The sequence below is a fragment of the Delphinus delphis genome, chromosome 3, assembly GCF_949987515.2.
Source record: "Delphinus delphis chromosome 3, mDelDel1.2, whole genome shotgun sequence".
In the NCBI taxonomy this organism is placed as follows: Eukaryota; Metazoa; Chordata; class Mammalia; order Artiodactyla; family Delphinidae; genus Delphinus; species Delphinus delphis.
Window position 1 is genome coordinate 12,522,906 of NC_082685.1, and position 27,643 is coordinate 12,550,548.

At 52.6% G+C, this 27,643-nt stretch overlaps 1 protein-coding gene across 1 annotated transcript; it reads right to left on the reverse strand.

Moving 5' to 3' along the window:
- Positions 1 to 629: 629 nt before the first annotated feature.
- On the reverse strand, positions 630 to 25,666 carry NCAN (neurocan). The gene is made up of 16 exons (XM_060006653.1): positions 25,573 to 25,666; positions 21,302 to 21,381; positions 20,012 to 20,419; positions 17,333 to 17,507; positions 17,095 to 17,222; positions 16,251 to 16,544; positions 14,748 to 15,344; positions 14,083 to 14,550; positions 13,090 to 14,022; positions 8,911 to 9,027; positions 7,788 to 7,901; positions 6,291 to 6,449; positions 5,077 to 5,159; positions 4,205 to 4,349; positions 3,273 to 3,455; positions 630 to 3,020 (listed from the first exon to the last, which is right to left on the reverse strand). The coding sequence occupies exons 2-16, from the start codon at positions 21,372 to 21,374 to the stop codon at positions 2,875 to 2,877; spliced, it is 4,023 nt and encodes a 1,340-aa protein (XP_059862636.1). The 5' UTR covers positions 21,375 to 21,381; positions 25,573 to 25,666; the 3' UTR covers positions 630 to 2,874.
- Between the last annotated feature and the right edge of the window lie 1,977 nt (positions 25,667 to 27,643).

The following is a 27,643-nucleotide window of genomic DNA, read 5'->3' on the forward strand; positions in this document are numbered from 1 at the left end:
TATGTTGTAGTTTAAGAGCCATCTGTCCTTTTCTTTGAGCTTTTTGTTCATATCCTGTGCCCATTTGGCTATTGGATTATTGGGGTTTTTCGTATTGATTTGTAGGAGCTCTTTATATATTAAGGCAAAATTCCTTTATCTCTGATTTGAAGAATTGTTTCCAAGCTTGGCATTCACCTTTTGTCCTTGTTTATGTTGCCACTATTGCTTTAGAATAAAACCCAAACTTCTCATTACAGCCCATATTGCCCTGAGTGATCCATCCTCTGCCTCTCTGACCTCATCTCCCTCCACTGTCTACCTCTGTCACTCCGCTCCAGCCGCTATGGACTCTTTGCTGTTTCTCAAATGAACCATGTTCCCTTCTGCAAGAAGATTTTCACTTTTACTCTTCCCTCTGCCTGAAACTCTCTTCCTTTCTTCCCTTCTTTGTCTAGTTAATGCTATTCATCCTTTAGATTCCATTCACCTCCTCTAAGAAGTCTCCCCTGACCACCTCCCAGGGGTCACATCTGTTCTGTCCACCACTATCTCCCCAGCACCCAGCACAGTACACGGCATATAACAGCTGCCCAGTAAGTCCTTGTTGAGTAAATGAATGAAGGAAGGTGTCAGGAGGCAGGTTGAACTGTTAAAAAATTTTATTAAAATGTCCAAGGAGTACATTAATGTCCATAGTGTCAGATACCACAGACCCACGGAACACGGCAGCTGACAGCATAACCAACAGAATCCAAAGCTGTTCACGCGCACACACACTCACACGCATGCCACACACGCGGCACACGCAAACACACACGCACATCTCAAAGGGAAAGACCAAGAGACAAACCACCCACCTTAGAAAATATCAGAGCCCCCTCCCACCATGGAGCTGGGGTGGGGGCAGGGCGAGGGGCTGAGGTGGTCAAGGGTAAGGAGCATAAACCAAGACACCCCCAAAAAAGTTGCATCCCCAGAGCCCCCCACTCCAAACAAAGGAAAATTCTTTTGTGACATGGATGACTGAAGATGTGTTATTGTTTTTATATTTCTTAAACCAAGAGGAATTATCAAACCTAGAAGGCAAACCTATATCCCTGGGTTTTCTCAACAATAACCATAACATGGGACAGTGGATAATGTCTATAGCAGGGGACACTAAAGACCATGGTCAAGGATGCAGGTCTAGTTTGCACTTCTCAATCTTTTCCTAAATCTTCCTGTGTGTTAGAGCATGATTATGTTTCAATTCCTTCCCCCCAGAATAGAGAGCAGGGTTAGGAGTCAGCCAGAGGCAGGACCGAATCCTTATTCCTGTCTTGCAAGCCAGTGCCTTTCTCTTATCTGAGCCTCAGTTTTGTCTTGTGTAAAATGGGAAAGTAATGGTTCCTAAGTCACTGGGCTGTTGAGAAGATTCATGGAGGCAGTGTAAGTCCTTAGCATGGTACCTACTCCATAGTTGTCAATTATGATTAGTACTTCCCAGGAGGAATATAGGCTAAGCCAACACATTTCTTTCTCTACTGAACCCTTAGATGGACTGTATATTTGCTTATTTTTCTTTCCTGCAGAGGGCCATTCTCCACTGTGGTTTTTAACACTAATCCACAGATGTTACCCAGACTAGAGAGGTTGAGAGTGGACAAAGGACGTGGAGGAAAAGCTGTGGCTCTTTCCGCCAGAGATCAGGAAGCTGAATCCCGACTTCCGGCTTGGGGAAAGTTTTTACAGGTTTCAGATTCTGGGGAGGAAGGCAAGGTGAGTTCTTTACTGCTTAAAAAATTAAAAAACTAAGAGAAAAATGTGTGTGTGTGTGTGTTTCATCCCTCTACATGACCACAGGTAGATGTCACTACTTCAAGTTTTAAGCATTTCTAGTCCACCAGGCGATGAATGGAGGAGACAGGAATAGAGTAGGGGTAGGGGTGGGACCCAAGGCAGGGGCATTACCAATGTCTGCTTGAGGGATGGATATGGGCAACGAGCTAGAAAACTTGGCACCTCCTTGGCCCAGGAAGGAGGTTCTTTGTCTCCCTGAGAGATGGAGGGGGAAGAAATCTGGGTTCGTTGAGCCCTAAACATCCTCTCATCTGTGTGTGTGTGTGTGTGTGTGTGTGTGTGTGTGTGTGTGTAAAATTCACCACACATGCAGAACCACCAAATCTCAGCACTGGACTAGACCTGAGAGGGCAAGCAATACAGCTTCCCCTCATTGCCCACAAATTCCTCTGACTATTCTGACCCCTAACTCTGAGGGCACGGAGGGATGCTGTTCTAAAAACATTCCTAAAATTCAATACATAGGAATTCCACACTCAGTTCATCCACCAAGACTAAGGACTGACTTAGGCTGAAGTCCAAGGTGAAGGAAGAGCTGTCATCAAGTTCAAGCCGTGTGCGTCCATGTAATTTTCTACTCCCAAAGCCAGTGACCTTCACTATAGGCTTCAGCCTGCATTTAGGACATCTGACAGTTTACTAAATCTGAACCTCTGGTGGTAAAAGCAATTCCTTAGTGCGAATCCAAACACACATTCTTGCACCCTTATCACAGCCTTATTTCCGCAACTGGCAGTCAGCCTTGCCAACAAAAGACTAAACCAGTGCAAAGAATAATCTTTGCCGATTGTGCTTCCCTCCACTGAGAGATGCGCCCAGAGTTCAGCCTGACTAGAACTGACTTTTCAGACACATGGCTACACCTGCCAAGAGGACCTTGTATATGTAAGAAAAAGGAGAGAGGAGCTTTTTACAAATGGTTATGTATGGGGGTATGCGGTTTGGGACTCAGGGGCTTCCGGACCCTCTTGTTTCTCTCTGGGCTCTGCCTCCCCAGGTGAAGGCTCCAGGGCAGGTGTGGGAAGGGGATTGTGCTTTCTTTTGCCTGGTTCTTCAGCAGAAATTCCCTTCTTCCTTCTCCCAGTCCTCTGCTGGGTGTTTCTTGTGTTTTCTGCGCTCCTTGCGCGATTTGTGGTGGTGATGCTGGTGGTGGTGTTGGTGGTGGTGATGGTGTCGCCGCATCCGATGGGATCGTCTGGCTGCGGGGAAGTGAGGGACGACAGGGACGTGGCAAAAGCTGATGAGAGGTGGGTGGCCTGATGGAACAGGCTTCCTCGGGGGAGGGGGAAATGGAGGGAACACCAGGCAAGCTAGTAAGTTCTCACTTATCTGCAAGGCCATATTATCAGGCAGACATTCAACCAGATCAATGTGTGTAGTCATGAGATGCTTAACTGGAGACTACAAGTAGCTGGAAACTTTTGTTGGGGTGTCTGGCAGAAGCCACTTACGTTTGGTGCAGACAATTTGGGGCCGGTCCCATTTGCCATTGCTCCGGCATCGGATGATGGCCACATGGTGCTGGGCAAATCCTTCGTCGCACTGGTAGCGTACAGTGGCGTGGACATTATACTTGGCCTTGCGGGCACCGATGGGCAAGGCGTTCTCCACTGCTGGAGGGGGACCACACAGCACTGGGGACAGAGGAACCTCCAGTTAAAGAAGTGTATGGGACTGGGGCTGAACTGGTTTCATCTCTTGTTGAGATGAACCCTCAACAGGTCCCACCTTTTGCCCAGCTGTGACCTCAAAGGGCTAGAAGTGAATGTCTCCTCCACCCAAACCAGGAGATGCTGAGGGACACATCCTCCTGGACACATCCCACCCCCTAATTCTTGTGCATGATGGGAATGAAGGAGATGGGAGGCAAGAATAATCTGAGCAAATGAATGGAAAAAAGGATATGAAAATTGGCAAAGAAACAGAAGCAAGAATGAAGAAAAGTATAAGAAAGGTGGACTTGAGACTATACCTATACATATATATGTTTCCTTAATATGTAAAGAGCTCTTACAAATCAATAAGACCAATGAACTGATAGAAAATTAGGCAAAGGAAATGAACTGGTAGGTCACAGGAAATCAAATACATATAAACAGCTTATCAACATATGAAGAGCTGGTTATTCTCATCCTCGAAGACGTGCAAACTATGATGACAATGAGATACTGTTTTTCAGGACTTAGATGAACAAAGAACAAAAAGTTTGGTAACACAGAGTTGGCAAGGGTGGGGGAAAAACGGGTACCCTCACATAATTCTAAAGAGTGAAAACTGGGCTGGACTGACTCCTACATTTACAAACTTAAATAAAACAACGAACCAGTGACCGGCAGGAGGGAAGGTTGGGGGAGAAGGCGTGGGAGGGAGAGTAGCAGCATACCTGTGCCCTTCTTACAGACATAGGGGAGGTTGTAGTTGCAGGGGACATCATTCCAGTGCCCACTCTCATGTGACACCATCACCACACAGTCCTCCCCACCCGCGAAGAAATTGTCGGGCTGGTTCTCCCTCCAGTTCTCATATTGCTGTAAGAATGGGGAGCAGGGGGTGCTCAGGGGACATGCAGCCTGTCCCAGGCTCTGGCACTGGTACTGTGGGATTCCCCTGGCCAGACCACTCAAACTCTTAGGGACTCAGTGTTTCCATCTCTACAATGAGCACTGTTCTGCCTGCCCTGAGGGTGGCTGCCACTACAGTCCAAGTCAACCCTCCTCTAGCTGCGAGGCTGTGGTGCCCTCTTCCCTGGTCCTCCTGCCCCGGCTCACTCCCTGACAGTCTGTTTTCCATATGGGTCACTCATTGTTAGATAAATAGTTGAACAAAAAGGTGACCTCAGACTGGAAGTCCAGGAGAGCTTCCCTGAGGAGGCAACAGGAGAGCTGAAGGAAGACTCAAGGATAAGAACAACGCAGGCAGGGAACAGAGTTCTAAGCAGAGGGAATAGCTAATGCAAAGGCCCTGAGGCAGGACTGAGCTTGTCCTGTCTGAGGAACAGAACAGAGGCCAGGAGGGCTGGGGCTGCTTGATCCAGTTCAAGTGTAGTCAGAGAGTAGGCCGGGGCCAGTTCTCATGGCAGAGGAGAGGAGGTGGATTTCTTTTCTAATTGTGGTGAAAAAGATATAATATAAGATTTACTAAAGTGAAGTCAGAGGGCCGGGTCATTGCAGCTTACCCAGAACTCTCCATTCTAGGCAGGGCCCAAGTCAACAGTCTGACGGCAGGGACCCAGGCCCCCAGGCTGCCACCACTCACCAGCCCCGTGTTGTCCGTCCACTGGAAATCCCTCTCCACGATCCTGTCGTTTAGGCCGATCCACGTGTTTTCACGCCCAAAACCTGTGGGGTGTGGGGTGTCGTGAGGGCTGGGTACTTGTACCTCCCCAAGCCTAGGTTGCTGGCTGGAGGCCAGGTGGGGGGTGTGGGAGGGGAGACTCAGCCCCCTCCCCAGCCTGAAGGTGGGCTGGAAGGGGAAGTGGATGAAGATGAGAATGGAGGGGGGGGTACCCAGAGCCCCTCCCCCAGTTTTGGGTTTGAGCTGGAGGGGAGGACCCCAGCCCCTCTGCCAGCCTGGGGGGCATGGGCTGGAGGCCACATCCCCCCATTTCCTAGCAGGCTGAGGCTCTGGCTGGCCTCATACTTGGGGAGTGGGGTTGGGGCATGGAAAGGGCTGGAATTAGGCTCCTGGCCTTGTCACAATTTGTGGCTTAAACAAAAGGCCAGAGAAAACGATAAAAACAAGTCAGATCTTTGCAGAAGTGAGAGAGCAGGGGCTAAGAGAGCCAGCGAGCAAGGCTGACAGGGCAGGCAGGTGAATCTAAATGAGCCAATCAGTCACTGAGGAGGAAGCAGCTGGATGCATGTGTGTTTGACTACATAGAGGAAAAAAGCCAGTGAACCAGGGAATGAACAAATTAAAGAATTAACAGGGGATGGGATGGGGAAAATGTGAATAAATAAATGGATGAAAAAGGGTAGAAGGAATAATGAGTAAATCAATAAATGCTGGATTTAATTTATGGGACACCCCTCTTTCTCTAAATCTCTGCTCCTCCCTCATTTCATCCCCCACACCACAGATGCTTCTCCATCACCCTCTGTCCCCTGGCCCTGTTTTAACTGTCATCAGTGCCCTGAGAACCAGCTAAATTTTAGGATAGACTTATTTAATTAGATATTTACTTGTTTGACTATATCCTCTTCAAGAACGTCACTCCCTAAGGACAGGACAATGTGTGTCTCTGTGCCTGGAACAGTGCCTGGCACATAGCAGGTGCTCCGTAAATAGTCAGAGAATGAATGAAGTGAATGAATGAACTGACAAGTGAATAAATAGACACTTGAATTAATAAGTGGTCAGGGCTTGCATTAATGAACATAGTTTCAGAAAGGTAGCGTCTTCAGGACCCGGGGGGGATCCCCTGACAAAGGGACTGTAAAGGCCACCCCTGCCCACCCCAGAGTCCCTACTGTTAATGAAGCCGTGTTCTTCGGATGAGTGGATGCTGGTCAGGTGGCCGGCTCGACGGCGGCAGTCCCTCTCGGCATCCTCCCATGCCCGCCGATGGGCGAAGTAGCGGTAGCAGTGGCCCTGAAACTTGTGCCAGCCATGGTCACAGCCCTCTGTGTCTGGGAGGTGGAAAGGGAGCATGAAGGGGGCTGGCCTCAAGCCGAGGCCTGCCTTGCCAGCCGTGAGCACACCAGCCCACCAGAGAGAGGCCCCAATCCAAGGTCACTGTGGGGCGAAATCAACCCTCTCCCTGGGCCCATCCCCCAGCCCCCACTCTGTCCCCCCACCTTTTCACCTCCCTCCTCCCATATTCACTTCTTTTCTCTGTTGCAGGAAGAGATTCAACTGGAAGATCATTACACCCATTCCCTCTTATTCCAACTCTAATATCTCATTCTCTGATCTGGCCACATCCTGGGACCTCAGGAAATGGTCTCAGGAAGGCCTAAAATTTCCCTCCTGGGAAAAAACTCAAATAGACATTTCTCCCAAAAAGATATACAAATGGCCTACAAGCACATGAAAAGATGGTCAACAACGTGAATCATTAGGAAAAACGAATCAGAATCACAATGGGATACCACCTCATACCCACTAGGATGGCTATAATTTTTTTTTAAAAGGAAAATAATAAGCGCTGGCAAGGATATGGAGAAATTGGAACCATCTTGCGTTGCTGGGGGGAATGTAAAATGGTGTAACCCCTGTGGAAAACAGTCTGGCAGCTTCTCAAAAAGTTAAACACAGAATTACCATATGACCCAGCCGTTCTATTCCTGGGTACACCAAAAAGAATGGGGGGAAAATCAAAAAGAATGGAAAACAGGTATTGAAACAAAAACGTGTACATGAACATTCATAGCCGCACTATTCACATTAGCCACAAGGGGGAGACAACTCAAAGGTCCATCAAGTGATGAATGGATAAACAAAATGTGGACCATCCAATGGAATACGATTCAGCCATAAAAAGGAATGAAGCACTGACACGTCCTACAGCGTGGATGAACCCTGAAAAACATCAGGCTGAGTGAAAGAAGGCAGATACAAAAAGACACAGAGCGTATGACTACATTTATATGAAACATATAAAATAGGCAAATCCATAGAGACAGAAAGTAGATTAGTGGTTGCCAGGGGCTGGAGGGGAGGAATGGGGAGTGATGGCTAACGGGGACAGGATTTCCTTTGGGGCTGATGAAAATGTCTTGGAACTAGCTAGAGGTGGTGGCTGTACAACACTGTGAATGTACTGAATGCCACTGAATTGTACACTCTAAAAAGGTTAATTCTATGTTATGTGAATTTTATCTCAAGAAAATTATTCGCCTCCTGCCTGTCTGACTCACGGCCATGGAACCAGAGGCAGAGACCTGGAGCTCCATGTGTGGGAAGCTTGTGGTCCAGCACCCAACCCTGCTCCTGGAACTGTTTCTGGGGTCTCGGCAGAGACTCACCTTTCTCACAGAGGCTGCCCCCATAGCTGGGGAGGCAAAGGCAGTTGAAGGCGTTGACCTCGTCGATGCAGGTGCCTCCATTCTCACAGGGGCTGGAGAGGCAGTCATCTATATCTGGAGGGGAAGGTGGGGCTGAGTCAGAGGTCAGCCTCCCTGTGGCTCCCAGTCCCCATGGAGAACCAGGCAGAAGATGCGTTCATGACCCTACCATCTATCCCAGACCTGAGTACAACAGCGGTGGTCTGCACTGATGGCCCAATGACTCTGGAGGTCAAGGGGGTGGAACCTCACACAACTGATGTGAATTAGCATCAATGAGAGGAGATGCCACTGGGCTGGCTGAAAGCCAGAGTGTGCAGGACGTTCCCCCTGACTCCAGAACAGTGGGTGGGTCTGGCAAACAGAAGGTGGGTCTGGCAAACAGACACATAGAATGTCGAAGCTGAAGGGTCTTCAGAATGTGGAGCACTTATAAGGATTTGCACAGAATCACGAAGTTGTTTGTAGGTACAGGGAGCAATCAGTTGAGCACCTCTTCTCCCAATCCCTGTGTAGACAGTGCCTGAAGCATGTACGATGCCAGGCAAGTCACTTGCCCTCTCTGAGACTCAGTTTCTTTTTTTTTGCAAAGTGGTGATAACAATTGCACCTCCACAGCAGTGGTTGTGAGTAGAGTCAATGGAAGAGCTCAAGAAATTATATCATTTATAATTATTGTTATAATTTCATAATTTTTCATATGTCTTGTGTTGGGCTTTGGAGCTAGCTTCCAACAGTTCTGGTGGTGGTGCCTATACCCCTGCCTACCCAGGAGAGGGTAGGCGATCCCCTGGGGCCCTTTGCCGGTGGGAGTATGAGCCTTACCATCCTTTTGTCTTCCCCTTCCCCACCCCTGCCTGGTAGTAATGGGAGGCAGCACACCAGAGCCTCAGCCCTGAGGATAAAACCTCAGATGGTTGCTGCTGAGGCTGATTTACTGGAACCAAGGAGTGAGGGAGGGGAAGGGAGCATCTGAAGCCAGCATTTTGTGATCCCTGATCCTCATGGGGATGGCTGCTGGGATAGACCCCAGGGCTCTGAGTCAGACAAGTCTGTGTTCAGATCCTGAGTCTGGCGTACTCACCGATCTCACAGTTCTCTCCAGCAAAGCCCTGGTCACAGCTACAGCCATACATGGTGCCATTGGCTTTACACGTGCCCCCATGCAGGCAAGGGTTGTTCTCACAGGGATCCGAGGGAACTGCAGGATGGACAGGAGTACGGGAAGGAGTCAGACCACCAAGTCTGCCTCCCAGGGAATCCAGACCTCAGACCCCTAAAGGCCCTCTCGTTCCACCCCTCTCTGTGGAGTCCCCTCTATAACTTCCCAATAATTGATTGCCAACTTCCTCTCACATGTCCCTGTGATGAGCTTACTCTTTCCAGGAACTGGCCAAAGCACCTGTGGGATGCCCTGGCTATGGCAAAGTCCTTCCTTGGACTGAACTAGAATGGGATTCCTGCAGCTTCTCTTAGGAAGTCTTCTCATAGAACATGGTTTAAGTGCCCTCCTTGACTTATCCCCATTTTTCTAGAAATACCCAACTGGTCATTGTGCTTCTCATACTTTGGAGCAAAGAAGTGGACATAGGTTCTAGATGGGGTATGAACGGCACTGGGACCAGTGGGAACCATCACTTCCTTCGTCCTTGTGGCTCAGCCTCTTCTGATGCAACCTCAGTGGTTACAGTGTGGAGAAGTGGTGGATTATAGCAGTAATAACCATAGGCTGTGCAGTCAGAGAGGCTGGTTCAATTCCTGCCTCTGCCACTCACTAGGGAACCCTGGGCAAATTACTTCTGTGAATTTCAGTTGCCTCATTTACAAAATGAAAATAAAAATAGCTCATCCTGGGCTTCCGTGGTGGTGCAGTGGTTGAGAGTCCACCTGCCGATGCAGGGGACACGGGTTCGTGCCCCGGACCGGGAAGATCCCACATGCTGTGGAGCAACGGGGCCCGTGAGCCATGGCCGCTGAGCCTGCGTGTCCGGAGCCTGTGCTCCGCAACGGGAGAGGCCACAACAGTGAGAGGCCCGCGTACCGCAAAAAAAAAAAAAAAAAAAAAGTAGCTCATCTTGCTCTCCCAGTCCTGACCGTAATGCCATGACTGGCTCTCTGTATATCAGCCTGGGGCCTCTTGAGGGGTCTCAACATTGCTTAACACGGATAGGGTTCTCTGGAGGCAGGAGGGTCACCCCTCCCCATCTCAGGGCCTCAGAGGCCTTGGTGAGTGGTCTCTGGACCACCCTGGAGTCTTGGAGGGGCAGAGCAAGAACCCCCATGTACCCCAGATGACCCCTATCCCTTGTCAGGACAGTGTCAAGTCTTCCACTGCAAGATACCAGAAATGAGACCCAGAGGAGGGCAGGGTCTAGCTCAGCTCAAAGCCACTCAGCAGGACAGTACAAGAGCCAAGACTGGCCTACGGGGATCTGGAAGCCATTTAAGGCCCTCTCTCCAGGCCCTATAACGTAGAATTTGTTTCTGTTTTGTCCTGGTCTGGAGGCCCACAAGAAACTGAGACGATGACAAGCAGTCACCTCCTCCCTGATCTTCTGGACTCCGCCCTCACCCTTAACAGGTTGTTCTCCCCACAGCTGCCAGAGGGAGGCCATGTAAACCTGAGTCAGGTCATGTCCCTCCTCTGCCTAGACTCCTCCATGGCTCCCCATTGCCCTCATAGGAAAAGCCAAAATCCTTACCTCAGCCCACAGGGCCTGGTGCAGTCTTCCCCAATATCTCCCTGCCTGATCCTCCTCTCCCTCCTTCACTTACTCCGCTCCAGCCACACTGACCCTGCTGTTCCTCCTACACACCAAACACGGTCCTGCCTCAGGGCCTTTGCACAAGCTATTCCGTCTGCCTGAACTGCTTTTCCCCTAGATCTCTGCATGGCTCCTCTCTCACCTCCTTCAGGCTTGCTAAAATTCATCCTAACCCCCCTTCCAAAACCAAAACCCACCCACTGGCATCCCTCATCCCTTGCTTTACTTTTCTCTTTTGTCTTTATTACTTTCTAACCTCCAATATAATTTATTAGGACCATCATTTCTTATCCATGCCTCCCCCCAGAGCAGTGATGTTCCACATGGCAGCCACGCACAGCTATTTAAGTTTAAATTAATTAAAATGGAATAAAAGTTAAAACGCAGTTCCTCAGTCACACTAGCCACATTTCAAGGGCTCAGTAGCCACCAATGGCTTGTTGCTATTGTATTAGACTGCGTAGCTCGAGAACATTTCCATCACTGGGAAAGTTCTAGAGCATTGTTCTAGAATGTCAGCTGCCAGAGGACAAGGGACTCGGTCTCAACATGGTGCCTGGAATACAGCAAGCACTCAACAGTTGCTTGCTAACTGCATAAAGGTAGCTGCTGGCCTGCCCGCAGTGACTGAAGCCGGTCCCTGGGGCAGTGGCGTGTACCACCACGGATGGCCAGAGAGGCCTGTGGCTATTTCTGTGCCTGGTGCCACCCTGGCACGTGCGGGCACATGCGTGGGGCTGCCAGGCGCCAGGACGTGTAAGCCCCACCAGGTGCCCCAAGCTGCTGACACCTGCCCACGGACTGGCGGTGACTCAGTCGCTTGCTGGTGCTGCATTTATTTTTGGCTTCATTAGCATTTCTGCTGCAAGCAGTAGGTGAGTAGGCGCCCAGGTCTCCCCCAGCACTGGCTGCCTCCCTCCACCCCGGCTGCCCATGGCTTGAGTCTGGAGCTGAAAAACCAACAAAGTCCAAGACAGATCCAGCCGTGGCCCTGGGGGCTCCTCTCAACACACTTTCCTTAGCACACTTCTTCGTGGTTTCCCTCCCACCTGACCATTCCTTCTCTAGTTCCTTTGGCCTTGGGCAAGCTTACCCCCTCCCCAAGACCTCAGGGCGTTTTATTTTGTTTTATGTCAATGAAATAAACATCTTAGAGCCCAGTGATTGAGACAGAGACTGTTGTCAGACAGCCTGGATTCAAACGTTATCCTTGACACTCCCCAGCTGCATGACTCTGCACAAGTCACTTGACTTCCCTGTGCCTCAGTATCCCCATCTGTAAAGTTAGGATCGTACTAGAACTTGTTCCTCAAGGACATTAAAAAGATTAACCAAGGTGATTCCAGTAAAGTGCTCAGACCAACCCAAGCACAAAGGCAGTCACCAATAAACATAAGCCTTTATTGATGCAAGTGCCCCTGCCCAGGGTCCACCTGCCTCCTGGGCATCTAAGAAAAGAAGATGCAGCCCCAGACACAACCCAGAGATGACAGGGTGGGTGATAAAACCCTGCATCCGCTGTTTCCATCACCACGACACTCTGCCTTCAAAAAAAGGAGCAAGTGTTATTGATTGATTGTAAAACCAATCCTGTTAATAAGAGTGTTTTGCAACTCGGAAAAAGTGTGCCTCTTAATTAGCTGCTTCTTCTTCTTTGTTTTTTTTTTTTTTTTTTTTAACGCTCACTTGACCGAAAGAATAGCTCGATATGGCAGGACCTAAAAACTAAAGGGCTGGAATTTGCAGGCTGCCCATAACGGGCAGACCTGGCCCCAGGAGAACAGGGTGATGGCTTTCTCTGGACTCCGCTGGGCATAGAGCAACCAAGGCACATGTGGATTTGGGTGCCAGTTGAGGTTTGACCGCTGACTAGCTGGTAGTGACATACCTCCCTGAGCCTCAGTTTGCTGTCTACTAAATGGGGGTGATGCCCACCACTCCCACCCGTTCCCAGCACCCACTTTATCTGTGGCTTGAGGCCCCCCACGTTTTGCACCACTGAATTCCAGCTACGATTCAACACTTGTCCAGGAAGGCCTCCCTGCCATGCCTCCTCCCTCCAGCCCCACCCCAGGGGGGTTGCCTGTAACCAGCTCTGTCTTCCTCAGACTGAGGCATCGCTGAAAGCAGGACCCCAGCGTCACACAACACTGTCAGCTGAGAGTGGTCATGAACATGATTTGCTGACTGTACTCGTCCCCAAAACCAAACTCCGCCCAACACCTCGTCATTGCCTCATTGCTCGCTGTGCCTAAAACACATCAAACGCAGCTTCACCTCCTTCACCTTCACCTTTGCCCAGGCTAGTGCCTCTGCCAGGAATACGCTTTCTGTAATTCAACTCTGCCTAATGACCTCCCGCCTTCAACATCATCCCCTGCTAGAAACCTTCCCAGGCACCCAAGAACAATCCTTCCTCCCAGCTCTGGCCTACCCCAGCCCCTGGTTCCTGAGCACAAACACAGTGACCTGGATGAGACCACGAGCTTCCAACTCACCCTCCTCTGCACTCCCATTTGCAGGGGTTCCTGGCAGGGCTGGCTCCTCTCCACTTGCTGCCTCCGCCCAGAAGCTCTCCACACCCGGGCTCCCCGCCAGGACCTCCAGCTCAAACTCCTCTGGGCCCAGGGAGGCAGGCAGCAGGGTGCTGGGGGAGTCCCACGGCACTATAGGCTCCCCCGAGGAAACCGAAATGGGCTTGTCCTTGCTGGCTGCCGTCGGTGTCCAAGGAGGAAGAGCAGGCTCCCCTGAGGGGCTGCCCTCACGTGGAGGCTCCAAGCCTCTCAGGGTGCCCTGGGTCACCATCTGGCCCTCCGGCTCTGGATGGGGTTGGGAGTTTGAGGAGGCCATTGTGGACATGGCCAGGACCCCAACCTTGTCCCCCAGGTCCAGGGACATGAGGGACATCACCACACTTGTATCCACAGCCATTTGAGGGTTCAAGGTGGGGCTTTCAGCTCCCTCAACCACGTGGGATCCAGGTTCCCAATTCCCACCGGCACCACGGGTGTCTAGTGTGGCCATGGAATTCATGGGAGCCACTGTGGCTCCTCCATCTGTAGCAGCCGAAGGCTCCAAACGCGGGGTGACCTTGAGCATCAAGGAGACCCTAGGGACCCCCAAGGGCACAGATGGGGAATGGGGGTCTAGCCCTTCACTGTGCAGTGACCGCCACATGCCCTGTGCCTCATCCATGTTGGCCTGCAAGCTGGAAGTGGGGGTCTCTGCTGTGTTGAAGACCGCAGACTCAGACCCCAAGACGCCTCTGGCTCCCATGGGCTCAGGGGCCGTCTCAGTGGGAGTGACGGCTGCCACCACATTCCCATCCCCAGAAGCCTGTGGGTTGGATCTGGGGGGCTCAGCTTTGCTGAGCCCAGTAGGGCTGGTCCCCCCAGTTTTTCCGAAGTCTGCTCTGAAGGAGTTAGGACCAGCTCCAGCTCGTGTGTCTGTAGCTGCCTGCAAAGGAGCCGTAGGACTTCCTTCTCCAGGGCTGCTGAGTGTCAGGGATGTGGCCTCTCCACCTTGTCCCATCAGGCCCGAGGAGGAGGGCAGGGAATACACTTCTGGATGGATGGGATCCTGGGGGCTGGCCTCGATCTCTGAGGCAGGGGAGGGTGGGGCAGCGGCCATGGCTTCATTATACCCCTTTACCTCACTGGCATCGGTGGGGAGGGGCGTAGGGTGTGACAGGAGCCACAGTTTGTGGCCACGAAGCATGGCCATGACAGGGAGGTCTGGAGAAATGACTGTGGGAGAAGCCTCCCAGCGGGCAGTGCTGGGGCCCTTCAAGGGGTCGGGAGCCAAGGCAGTGGCCTCCGAGGAGGACCAGGGCAGGTCGGGGGTGGCTGGCCTCACACTGGGGCCCTTGGCTTCCTCTAGTTCCAGGCCAAGGGTGATAGGTGGGACCATGGTTGGGGGCCACAGCCAGGGCTCTGGGGGGCTCCTGCCACCAGGGGAACCTGAAACAATACCAACAGTAATTATAATTATCTCTCAGCAGCTTCTTCTGCTGATCGTCTCCTTGGCTCCAGGCCTGAGGAAGAGGGGTCTTCTGAGGCTTGGTGAGGCCAGGGGACCCAACTGTGATTCGGAGCCTCCTCCCCTGTCCCCCTTGCATCCCCAGGCAGGTCCCATCTCCCCCTTGGACCCCACTCACCAGCTCCAGGCACATCCACCTCATTGGTCAGCACAGCCCAGGGGCTTTGGCTCCGGCCACTCCCCAAGGCGTCAGTGGCTCCTGTGGCCAGGGGAGGCTCCACGTAATTCCCAGCAACCTCTGGGGTGGGGGGCTGGACGCTGGCCTGGAGCGCGCCCTTCAGCCCTCGCTGGGGTTCCTGTTGCTGGAAGTGGCGCCCGTTCAACCCTTTAAAGCGCCCCCTCCTCCTGGGCATGGGGCTGGCTGGGGTTGCCTCTGTGTGCCTGCCCACCGCAGTGCCTGCCTCCACGTTGCCGGGGGCGGGGGACACCGTGCTCAGCCACACCTCCTCAGCCTCCAGAGCAGGCCTTGAGGCTAGTGTGAGGCCCCCAGTGGCAGGACTGGGGGTCTCTCGAGACTCCTGCTTCTCTGCCAAGATCAGAGGCTCTTCTTCCCCACTGGACACCAGAGGCTCCTGGAAGTCTGGGGTGACCACCTCCTCCTCCTCCAGGCTGGGCTCCAGTTCTTGGGCGGGGGGCCCTTCTGCTGACAGAATCTCCCCCTCATCCCCAGACGACGGGGTCTCTGCGTTTCCATGTTGTGATGTAGGGTGATGAGCTGTGGGAGAAAGCAGAAGAGGCTGTGTTAGGCCCAGGGGCTGGCTGGGAAGTTCTGCCTGAAGTCTACCCACATTCCAGCATGCTACAGCAGAGATCTTCTATGTACCTCTGTCTCTCTGAGCCCCTCTGTCTCTCTGGGTTGTTTCTGGGATCCCCCCTGACTGAGAGACAGAGGCGCAAAGTTATCATCCTCACTGTTCAGGCTGGGGTCCACTGTCAAGGTCAGAATCAACTGGTCGCAGTAAAGGGTCAAGAGACAGCTTGGCTGGTGGGTGAAGCTGAGCAGTGGCCAGCTCTCAGGGGGCAGGTCAGACCTGGGCCGTGGCTCCTCCCATGGAAGAGAAAGCGCCTAATGGGCATGGCCTTCCTACGAAGAGATTCTTTCCCCCCCCCCCAGCTTACACATAAGACTCTGCTCCTTGGACTTGAGGTTTGCAGCTTCTGAGGGTGTGGCCCCACCCCAAGGGTGAAGGCCATCCCTGGTCCCATCCCTGGGGGTGTGGCCTTGCTCAGGGGTCATGGCTAGTTGAGGCATCACTTCCTCCCCAGTGGGTGCTCATGGGCAAGGCTCCAGGTGAGAACTGCTCCATCCAGCGGCGTGTCTCTCAGAGATCTCAGGAGACATAGCCCACCCACTAAACAGGACTTCCCCCCAGAGCTTGGTCTTCTCTGGGGCTCGTCCTCCTCTAAGGCGGGGCTCCTACGGAAAGCTTGTCTCAGGGGTACGACATTTCCCTGGGGGCGCGGCTCACCGCGCAGCAAGTTTTCTTGTGTCTCTCCCCTGCCTGGCCTCCACCTCTACTAGAAAGCCAAGCTCCCAGGGGCGCGGCCTGTATCAAGGTGCATGCCCTTGGGGCGTGGCCACCCGGGGACGCACACTCAAAGGGCGTGGCCTCACGCGCACCTCGGAAGCAGTAGGCGTCGTAGCGCTCTCTCGGCGCCGGGAAGCGGGTGCGGTTGGCGAAGCTATAGACGGTGCGCACGCCCGGGACTGGGCCCCCGCAGCGCCGGCGCGGCGTCTGGATCGGATAGCGCACGCTGCCGTCGGCCAGCCAGCCCGGGTCGCACTGGTCCAGGCCCTCATGCCAAGCCAGGTGCAGCTGTCCTACCGAGGCCAGCACAGCGCCCTGGCGGCGGCACTGGGCACGCGCGCCGGCCAGTGTCAGGCGGCGGGCCAGACCTACGTAGAAGACCTCGCCTGCGGGAAGGCGCGGGAGAAGGTCAGAGGGGCCCCAAGAACCCTCCCACGGAGCCCGGGAAGGGGGTCCCACCCCAAATAGCCCTGATCTGGCTAGATCTGGGTTGCAGCAGCCGCAGCTGCGTGCCCCCATCGCCAGAACATCACTGTCGTTACCTCTCATGCAGTGCTAAGAGGGGGCTTCACTTTCCTTTTCAAGTGAGGTAACTCAGGCCCCTTAACGAGTTGAGCTTCAGAGAGAGGGAGGGCCTTGATGAGGGGGGATCAGTGAGGAGGGAAGTAGGAAGAGGGAGGGGGGCAGGAAGGGGGAGAGACTCAGAGAAGGGGACAAGGCTTCAGAGAGGGAAGAGGCTCAGAGAGAGGGAAGGGGCACAGAGGAGAGGGGCTCAAGGAGTGGAGGAAGGCTCAGGGAACCGGTGGGCTCAGATCATGGCTGCAGGTTTAGAGAGGGATGAAACTTAGGAGAGCTAGGAAGGACTTAGGGAAGGATGGGGGTTAGGGAGGGTAATGGGGCTCAGGGAAGGGGGTGTTCTGCCAGCCCCAGACTTACCCCCCAGCTCACGGGCAAAGCAATACACATCGTAGAGTTCCCGTGGGTCTCGCCTCCCATAGTTCCTCACCCCTGGAAGGCTGCTACGGTCACCATAGCAACCAGGACGGGACTGGGTGATAGGATACCTGACAAGACAAGGTGGGGGTCCCTCTCAGATGTGTGCTCCTGGGGCCCCCAAGGACCATCTTTCTCCAGGGGCTAGCTCTCCATCTCCCTACCCTGTGTACCCCCTCACCGAACAGTGCGGTCAGAGAGCCACCCGGCATCACAGTTGTCAAAGCCATCCTCGAAGGCGGCCTGCAGGTGCCGCGGGGCTGCAATGGTGGCTGAGTTGAGACGGCAGGCGTCCTGGGCCTCAGCGAAGGTCAGCGAGTAGCGATCCTGGGCTGCTCGGTAGTGGAACACAACACCTATGGGGAAATATCCAGGATGATTTATGCTGTAATCTTCAAGAACAGACCTCGCTCTTGCAGAATGCCCGCCCCCCCCAGTCTGATAATAACAGACCTGCTGCCCTACACTGCCCTGTACCATGTCTGTTCACTCAGCAACAGGCATAGTGCTAGGGTGATGATGACGGGGGGTGAGACAGATATGCCCCCATTTTACAGATGAAGAAATGATAGCAATGGCCATAAAGGGCTAGAATTTGTTAAATATTTGCTATGTAAAAAGCATTTATAAGCATTATCTCATTGAAATCTTACAACAACCCTATGATTATCCCCATTTCCAGAGGAGCAAACTAAGGCTCAGAAAGGTTGAGGGACAGGTCTAAGGCCAATTAACCTGTGTAAGGGAGAGCCAGAAGTTATATCCAGAAAGATCTGACTCCAAAGATAGCACTCTTCATGCCTAGGGTTAGGCTCTGGAGGTGACAGGAGGCATGGAGAAGAGTGAGAGAGAGATTCTGCCTTTTAGGAATTAAGTACATGCATACAGAGGGGAAGCAAAGGCAGCAATGGGTGATCAAATGTGGTGGGTTTTTAAAAAAATTGTATTTATTTATTTATGGCTGCATTGGGTCTTCGTTGCTGTACGTGGGCTTTCTCTAGCCGTGGCGAGCAGGGGCTACTCTTCGTTGCGGTGCACGGGCTTCTCATTGCAGTGGCTTCTGTTGTTGTGGAGCATGGGCTCTAGGTGCGCAGGCTTCAGTAGTTGTGGCACGTGGGGTCTAGATCACAGGCTCAGTAGTTGTAGCACACAGGCTTAGTTGCTCCGTGGCATGTGGGATCTTCCCAGACCAGGGCTCAAACCCGTGTCCCCTGCATTGGCAGGCAGATTCTTAACCACTGCGCCACCAGGGAAGCCCCCAAATGTGGTTCTTGCTCAGCTTAGAAATGGAGTCACCGAAGGCTTCCTGGAGGAGGTGACATGTAAGCCAGGACATGAAGCATCAATAAGCTCACTGTGACTCAAATTCTGATTCAGGGATGAGAGAAATGGCTGAGCAAAACAAAGGTGTTAAACATTTTGCTCCATTTTATCAAACTGAGAGCTCCCAGAAGGCAGCAGCTGTGTCTCACTCATGGCTGTGTCTCCAGCACCAGGCTGGCATGTGGTAGCTACTCAATAAATGTTTGGCTGAATGAACGAACTAACCAAACCCAGAGGTGGAATTCTCTTCTTTCACGACTTATCAGTTTTCTTTGAGGTTTATCAGTTTTGAGAACAATGCCTTGGAAAGGGGATGATTGGTTGACTCCATAAAATATGCAGTGAGACACTGTTGGCTGGGCAAAGACTGTGCCCCAGAACAGAGGGTGCAGGGACTTTGCTCGTGGCCAACATAGGTTAAGGGAAATTGACTTCCCAGTAGGAGTCCACAGGATATTCTCCACACAACAATCCATTCATTGGGCTTCCCTGGCGGTGCAGTGGTTAAGAATACGCCTGCAATGCAGGGGACACGGGTTCAAGCCCTGGTGCAGGAAGATCCCACATGCCTTGCAGCAACTAAGCCCGTGCGCCACAACTACTGAGCCTCTTCTCTGGAGCCTGCGAGCCACAACTACTGAGCCCATGGCCACAACTACTGGAGCCCATGCTCTGCAACAAGAGAGGCCACTGCAATGAGAAGCCTGCCCACCGCAACTAAGAGTAACCCCCGCTCGCTGCAACTAGAGAGAGCCCACGTGCAGCAATGAAGACCCAAAACGCAGCCAAAAAACCCCACAAATCCTTTCATTGATTCATTTGTCAAATATCAATTGATCATCTTCTGTGTGCCATGCCCTGTCCTAGAACTTTGTTTAATAATTTAAAAAAAATTGTTTTTTGGCCTTGTTCATCTTGATTGGTTAGGAAAACAGAAACTACACTATTTCAACAGAAACAATTTAATATAGGAATTGGTTACATTGATGACTTATTTACTTAATCTATATTTTCAATCCACTTTTTAAAAAGAACTTTACTTTTTAAAAACATATATTTATTTTAAAAGGAAATTTGTATTCCTATATTAAATAGAAAGCCAATATCCTTTGCCTTATGTGAAAGTAGGTAACCATGAAATGGACTTAAAACAAGGTTATGAAATCCTATGAAATGCTGTGGTCCATAAGAGACTGAGCCAGAGGCTGCTCTCTCTTAGCTAAAAGAGAAAGAGAGAGATGTTAAAGAGAGAGGCGTACCCATGGAGACTTTGTTCCTGACTTCATCAGAAGAACTGAAAGCAAATCGCTGTTCAGGGAGTGATTTCTTTTTTTTCTTTTCTTTTCTTTCTTTTTTTTTTTTGCTTGTGGGATCTTAGCTCCTTGACCAGGGATCCAACCTGGGCCCTCGGCAGTAAAACTGCAGAGTCCTAACCAGTGGACCACCAGGGAATTCCCCAGGGAGTAATTTCTAAGGTGACATTCAGTGGATGGGCTTCCCCATCCCAGCCTTGGCCCCTCCCCTTCCCCCAACTGACCCGTCACTTCCAGGGGCACCAGGTCCTGCTCATCCTCGATGCCCCTCACCACCTGGCAGCGGTAGAGCCCGGAGTCGCTGGCCCTCAGTGGCCCCAGTAGCAACGTGGCGTTGACCCGGTGCCGGGGGTAGGCAGGTAGTGACACGCGTCCCTGCCAGCCCTTGGCCACTCGAACCACGTTGTCCTTGGCCACTAGGATGGGCAAGTCCTGCCGTTGGCCTGATGCAGTCCGCACCTTGGTCCACTTGATCCGAGGAGCTTCTCGGGCTGCACCTGGCCGTGGCCACAGGGTGAAGAGACAGGGCAGGGCCACCAGCTCTGCCAGCGCAGCCCGCACCGACCCAGACCCCACCTTCTGCATGTGGAGCCCCTTCTCGGCAGTGGCAGCAGCAGTGGCGTCCTGTGTGCCTGTGGTGGAGAAGGTGGAGAGAGGGCCTGACTGAGAAGCAAGGACCCTCTGACTGAGGCCAGAGGGGTTAGGTTGCCTACACAACATCACAATGTCGTACACAGATCTGTGACCTGCAACCCAATCTGTGAGCAGAAGAGGGGTAATGGGGTCGAATCCCTTCATAGTTCTGCCTCCTCTCAAAGTCCAGACCCTGGAGGCCAGGGATTTAACTCTCAGTGTCACTGACTCACTATGTGTCCATGGGAAAGTCACTATTCTGCTCTGAGCCATGGTTTCCCCAAAAGTTAAGTGATAGGCAGCCATTGGAAGAGAAACAGTGTTTGTGGAGTACCTTCTATATAACAGGCACTTTATAAATAGCAATCAGCTCATTTGATTTTCATAACCATCTGCAGAGGTAGCCATGTCTCATCCTCTTTTGGGGGAGTTGAGGAAATTGAGGCTCAGAGACATCATTATAATTGCGTAAGGCCACAGAGCAAATCAGGAGGCATTGCTAAAGTCTGGGCTTTTGACCGCTACTGGGGAGATGCCAGGGAGAGGCACACAGACCTTTATTTCTATTGTCCTACCCATGGCAGGCATCACTAATCAATCTTCATACTATTCTCTCTCCCTCTTTTTTTTCTCTCTCTCTTCAGCTCATCTCAGCAAAACAGTGAGAGGCGGGAAACTCTAGCCTCCGCTGGCAATGACTAAAAATAACCTCTCAGGTGTCTTGTTCGCTTTTGACTGTTCAAAGACTTTTTTCATCTATTCTCATTTTATTCTCCAGACCAAGCCAGAGAACCAGCAGGAGAAGGCTCTCAAGTTAAAAAGCTGCCCCATCTTGTCAATTCTCCAGACCCCAACCTCTCCCAACCCACAAGCCAACTCACCCTGTTCCCCAGCCACAAAGAGCAGCATCTGGAGAATCAGGAGGCCTGAGACCCAGACAGACATGGCCCCCATCCTGGACCTGAAACAAGATGGAGAGGAAGGAAGGGGTGAGTACAACCCTCTTAGACATTTGGCATGAAAGGACCAATTCCTCCCACTCTACGGATCTGGAAACTGGGGCTCAGAGAGGCCAGTGTGTCACTCAAGGTCACACAGTCAGCAAGCCAGAGCTGAGCCAGAATCCGAACCCAGGACCAACTGACTTCAGAATCCGAGCAGTGAAGTCCTATGGTCAGAGCATGGGTTCTGGAGGGAATCAAACCTGGGGTTGTCTTTTGCCTGTTCCTTGCCGGGTGACCTTGAGCAAGTAGCTTAGCTTCTCTGTGCCTCAGTTTCTTTGCAGGTCAGATGGGGATAATATGAGGTAGTTGGAAGGGATAGATGAGTCAATATAGTCAATACATATAAAACGCTTAGAACTGCCTGGCATGAAGGAGTAAATTTCAGCTGCTATTATTATTATTGACTTTAACATAGCCAAGATCAAAGTCCCATTTTTCAAGTCAGCCTCCCAAATCAAATTGGGGGCTCCTAGAGAGCAGCAGCCAGTCCTAGTCTGCCTGGGGTCCCCAGTTCTGGCAGCAGACTGGACTCCAAGCCAGCGTGTAATCTGGGTTTGCTGACTGACACGATTCTCAGCTTCAATTCCAGGATTTGGTTGTCGCCAAGATTCTATTCCTGGTTTCTGGGATTTTTGAAGAGCTGCCAAGTCCCAGCTGGAGGAAGGGACCTCGCCCTCGCCCACCCCATCCTCCCCCTGAATCCATACTGACTGGCGAAGATGCCTTCTAGGTCCACAGAGAAACTCCAGTTGTGGGTCTAGACTCCTACAGGGGTTGTGGCACATGAGCATGAAGTGGACAAATAGTGAGCACTACCTGTAAGCAAGGCCCATTCCAAACACTGGGATACAGCAGTGCCCTCCCAAACCTCACATTCTTCCAGAGACTAGAAACCCTGGGCTGGTGGTGTGTCCCACCCCTCTGGAACCCCCTTCCCCTTCCCCCCCTGGGGGGGCTCAGAAGGTGGGGGCAGATGGGAAGTTAGAACATCACCTACAAACCCAGCCCTTGCACCCTCCTCCTGATAAAAGAATAGCCAGTGGGGATAGAGTCCAGAATAGGGTCCTGTGGGGGACAGCTGTCCCCACCTTAGGGAGGCAGGCCAGGGACCTGTCCGTGGTGCTGAACTCTGGGGCAGCAACGCAGTGGCACTACCCACCCCCTTGGTCTCTTTCTTGCCTTCTTAGGGCAGCATCTCGGGGTCCAGAGAGGGTGAGCGGTTTTCCTGGGACTGCACAGCAGGGCAGAGGCCAGCTTCTGGGACGGTGCCCCTAACTACCGACCTGTAAACCTCAGCAACCTCTGCCTCCATCCCAGGCTGTCCTCATTTCTCCCCCTCGGAACCCTGAGCAGGGTGGGATCCCCTGATGGCTGTCCAAGGCCTGGATGGGTATTAGAGGGTGCGGCAGGACTCTGGGCTGCGCCTACCCCAAGAGAGTTTTAGGAGGGGGCAAGTTCAGAGAATTCTCATGCACGTGCACACACACACATACTCTGTACGGTTAAGAGCTCAGACTATATCCACATGACTTGGCTTCAAACCCTGCCTCTACTCCCTACATGTTGCATGATCCTAGACAGCTGCTTCATCACTCCGTGCCTCAGTTTTCCCAGCTGTAAAATGGGGATCAACCAGCACATACTTCAGAGTGTTATTGTGAGAATGGAATGAGCTAAGACTTGTCAAGTCCAAGAAATGTTCACTTAAACAACAGCTTCTTATACACAAAGCCTTGTGTACACACTCAAATATGCAATGGTGGTCCAACAAGGTGACACACAAAGGTTCAGTTGCACTCCCCCCCCATGCCCTCCCGCACACACTCCATCCCCTCCAGTTGCACCTCACACACCCACACCCCTTCTCTTAAAATACCTCTTCCCCAGGGCCACAAGAGGTGAGCATTTACACAGCTGTCTGGGGCTTGTCCCCTCATTAATAATGTATGAGCCTCATACATATGCAAGTAGGGGCCTGTGGGGCTTTGTGGGAGGGGTGGCCCAGGAGGGGGGAGAGAGAGAGAGAGAGAGAGAGAGTGTGTGTGTGCGCGTGAGCGCGCGTGTGTCTCCTCCTCCCTCACATCCACCTCCTGTCTCAAGCCACTGAGTGAGGGTGAGTTTGCCAGTAGGCATTTTTGTGTGTTTGTGCCTGGGTGTGTGTCCAGGCAAGGATATCCATGAGGTTGCCCCCTGTGGTGTGTGAACATGTACGAGTGTCCACAGCAGCAATATGCACTGGGTGGGGCGTAGGGGACCCAGTGTAGTCTCTGGATGTGTGGGTTCAAGTACCCCTCAGCAAGGGCTATGAGCACACGTGTGTATGTGTTACTGGGAGTCAGAGCGTATGTGTGTGCTCCTTGGAGAAGAAAGGAAACTGGGCTCAGTAAATCATCCCAGGTTGTCCCTTGGAGACCTGAACCCCTGTCAGTGTCTCTCCCATTAGCTCCCCAACTCTGTACACAGACCACATCTCACACTCACCCACTCAGGGTCCACGCTGCCAATCACATGGAGAGGACCCTTGCTGCACACACGGGACACATACACAGCCACACACTCTAGGCTCAGAGCCTAGGAGACACACACACTCACAGATTCACAGTGACATTAACAAAGAGAGACAATATGGGCACTTACAAGCCAGGCAGCACGTCTTCTGCACAAAGACACACACCCACAGCCTCAGGCTCCCCACATAAACCCCTCGATGAGGCCACTCTGTCAGACACAGTTCCTCACACACACTCACTCACGTAGCTGCCAGCCCCTGGCACAGACCAGGCTGGATAAATTGTGGCTTTGGTGACTGGTGGGCACACATCATTTTGCCTGGTGAAGTGGCCCCCAGCACAAGTTTCCTGACAAAGACACAACCTTGGTCACATTAGAGTCACAGAGGACCCCGGGTCCCCCCATAAGCACATGCCTTCTCCCAGTACGGGGTAGACACACACACACACACACACACACACACACACACACGCAAGTCCCTACCTCCTGGGGGACGCCTTCTGTTTGGAAATGTCCACAAGCCAACGAGGCTGCTGGGGTCTGGGGTCCCATGGTCTGCCCAGCCCTCACTCCCGGCCCTTGCCCCACATCCCCCGCTGGGGCCCAGCGCCAACCCTCTCCTCAGCCTGGCTGTCTCCCATTAATGCTGCTGAGAGGAACAAAGAGGAACAGGGATGGGGATTGCTCCTGCCCAGGCTGGGCCTGGGGTCCCAGCCCCCTCCTTGCCAGCGCCTGTGCCCCCAGGCCAAGCCAGGACTTCCACATGCATCCATGTGGCCAGATGGAACGGAAGGCGTGAGGCAAGGATCTGTGTCTAGCTGTGAGAACGTGGCCAGATGTGGAAGTACTGGGGTGGCTCCCCCCTAGAGACTGGGTGCTCTTTACGGGCCCGTGGGATCCATAACTGGGGGCTTTAAGAGGCTCTCAACTAGCATTAACCTCGGAGACACAACGTGCTCCCTGGGAGAAGGGACAGCACCCCAACTCCAAGTCCCAGGGAACAACAGGGACCACCTTGGGATGGAGCCCCCAGAGCCTCCTCCCTGAGTCAAGATGCGGTGACAAGACTTGAGCCAAAAAGACAGGGAGACTGCAGGGCACCCCTTCCCTGTTGGGGTTTACTCTCAGGGCAGACCCCGTCCATTGGGCTCAGGCTGGTCTGGGGGCCTCCTCCCCGCTGCAGTCCAGCCTGGAATCCTGCATTCATCTGCAAATTGGGAATCCCCACTTAAAATCTTGGGGTGTCTCAGCTCAGACACGGGGTGCCCTGTTCCAGAGTCCCCCACACAACGTGTGGATGTCTCCCTTTTCTCTCTAAACTCGGGGTGCCCCTTCCCTAGCCTTGGTTCCCAGTGCCTCCCCAATTCTAAGACCCACCCCCAGCCCTGCCCCTTCCCCATTGCGGGGTCGTCTCCGAATTCCCCAGACAACCTTGCCCCCAAATCCGAATCCCCTTAACATTCCCAAGCCCTCTCCCAGTGTGGGTTCCCTCCCCAACCCGGGGCTTCCCTCCCCCTCTAAACCCCCTCCCCATTCTGGGGGCTTCTCTCTGATCCCCCCTCCCCAATCTCGGGCTCTGTTTCTATTTTCAAGAACCTCTCCCTCAACGCGGCCCCCTCCCCACGACGGACCCCCACCTGGCTCCTAGCTCGGACGCATCCCGGGGCGGTCAACCGGCACAAAGGACGCGGTGGCTGCGCTCAATCCGCGCCGGGTCCACCCTTGAGCCCTGTGCTCCGCTCGCCCCAGCGCCGCCTCAGCGCTTATAAAGGGGCTGCGGGGCTGCTCTGCGCATGCGCTCCCGTCAGCCCGACGCCTCCAACTGCGCGAGGGAGGGTGTTCCCTCTGCCTAAAACCCCCTCCCTCTTCCTACGACCACTCACCCCACCCCGGGGAAGACTGTTCCTGACTTCCTCCCATTCACTTCGCCCCAGGTGCCACGTTAAGGGTCCCCAGACGCCCCGCAGTGGGGCCTGCTCCATCTTACAGATGGGGAAACTGAGACCCCAGGGAGATGAAGTCTCTCCCAAGGTCACGCAGAGGGGAAGGACTGAGCTGGGATTCCAACCCTGGTCTGCCTGACTCGGCAGGTTCACCCTGGAAGCAGTTTAGGCTACAGTTACTGTTTTACACCATGTATAGAGAGGAAGCTGAGGCTCAGAGAGGACAGAAAGCTCCCTGGTTCACACAGCTGGTAAGAGACTTGCAGAGTCAGAGCCCAGGTGTGTCACACCCAGAGCTGTTTCTGCCCGTGCCACCTAGAACTATCATTCATTAATTCATTCATTCCCTTATCTAGTCAACTTCTATGGAGCACCTGCTGTGGACCGGGTACTGTTGTTACAGAAATACTTTTGCTTTGAGCAGGCAGCATGTGCGTGTCTTTGCAGGGAGACCCCTGATCTTAAAAGGTCTGCAATAGAATATTATTCAGCCATTAAAAGGAATGAAGTACTAATATATGTTACAACATAGATGAATTTTGAAAACGTTATGATGAATGAAAGAAGCCAGACACAAAAGGTCACAGTATGAGTCCATTTATATGAAGTGTTCAGAACGGACAAATACAGAGGCAGAGAGTAAATTAGTGATTACCAGGGGCTTGGGGGAGGGGGAACAGGGAGTGATTGCAAATGGGTACAGGGTTTCCTTTTAGGGTGATGGAAATGTTCTAGAGCTAGATAGTGGTGATGGCTGCACAATAATGTGAGTATAGTTAATGCCACTAATTGTACACTTTCAAATGGTAGATTTTATGTTCCGTGTATTTTACCACAATGAAAAATGGAAATGAAGGAGAACAGATACTTTAAAAAATCAGCCCTCTACCCAGCTGGCCTTCCTTCCCAGGGTCTTAGTTTCTCAGCACTGAGAATGGGCTGTGGTAGTTGGAGGGTCTGTTCACTCCACCAGTGTCCTGCATCTGTGTGTATGTGTGTGTGTGCATCTCTGAGGGTGGGTTTCAGTCTGGTGGGGGGACAGACAAACAGGGAACTAGATGATTTCGGCAAGATTACCAGAAAAGGGGTGAGAATGAGTGAAGGACGAAGACCCCAGGGGAGCAAGGTTGCCCTGGAAGGTCTGTAAGTGTCAGACTGCTGTTCTGGGGGTGGGCTAGTGGTGGCCCTAGGGGTCAAAGTGACACAGTGGGGAACTATGCTCACTGTCCAACTTCTCATCACAGAGGAGGGATGGAAGTCGGGGATCACACTGATATAAGTGTCTGCAGGTGACAGGCGGTGGAGACAGGGATCTGGGTGACGTGTGTGGGAGCTGCAGCTTGGCCTCACAAGTCCACAGTTCAAAACCCCTCTCTGGGGAGTTCCCTGGGGGTCTAGTGATGAGGATTCGGCACTTTCACTGCTGTGGCCAGGATTCAATCCCTGGTTGGGGAACTGAGATCCTGCAAGCCGTGCGGCATGGCAAAAACAAACAAACAAAAAACCCCAAAAAACCAAAACCCTCTCTGCAACTCCTAACAGTGGTGTAACTCTGGGCCAGTCATTTCGTCTTTCTGTGCCTCAGTTTCCCTGTTGAAAACAGGGACAATTAAGAGTAACCACCTTACAGGGTTGCTGGGAGAATGAAATGGGAAGTAAACACACAAGCTGGGGGCTGCTATTGTACTGCTGCCCATTTTCCAGATGGGAAAACTGAGGCTCGGGGAGGTAGGACATGCACTTGAGGTTGCAGAGTATGGGTAGG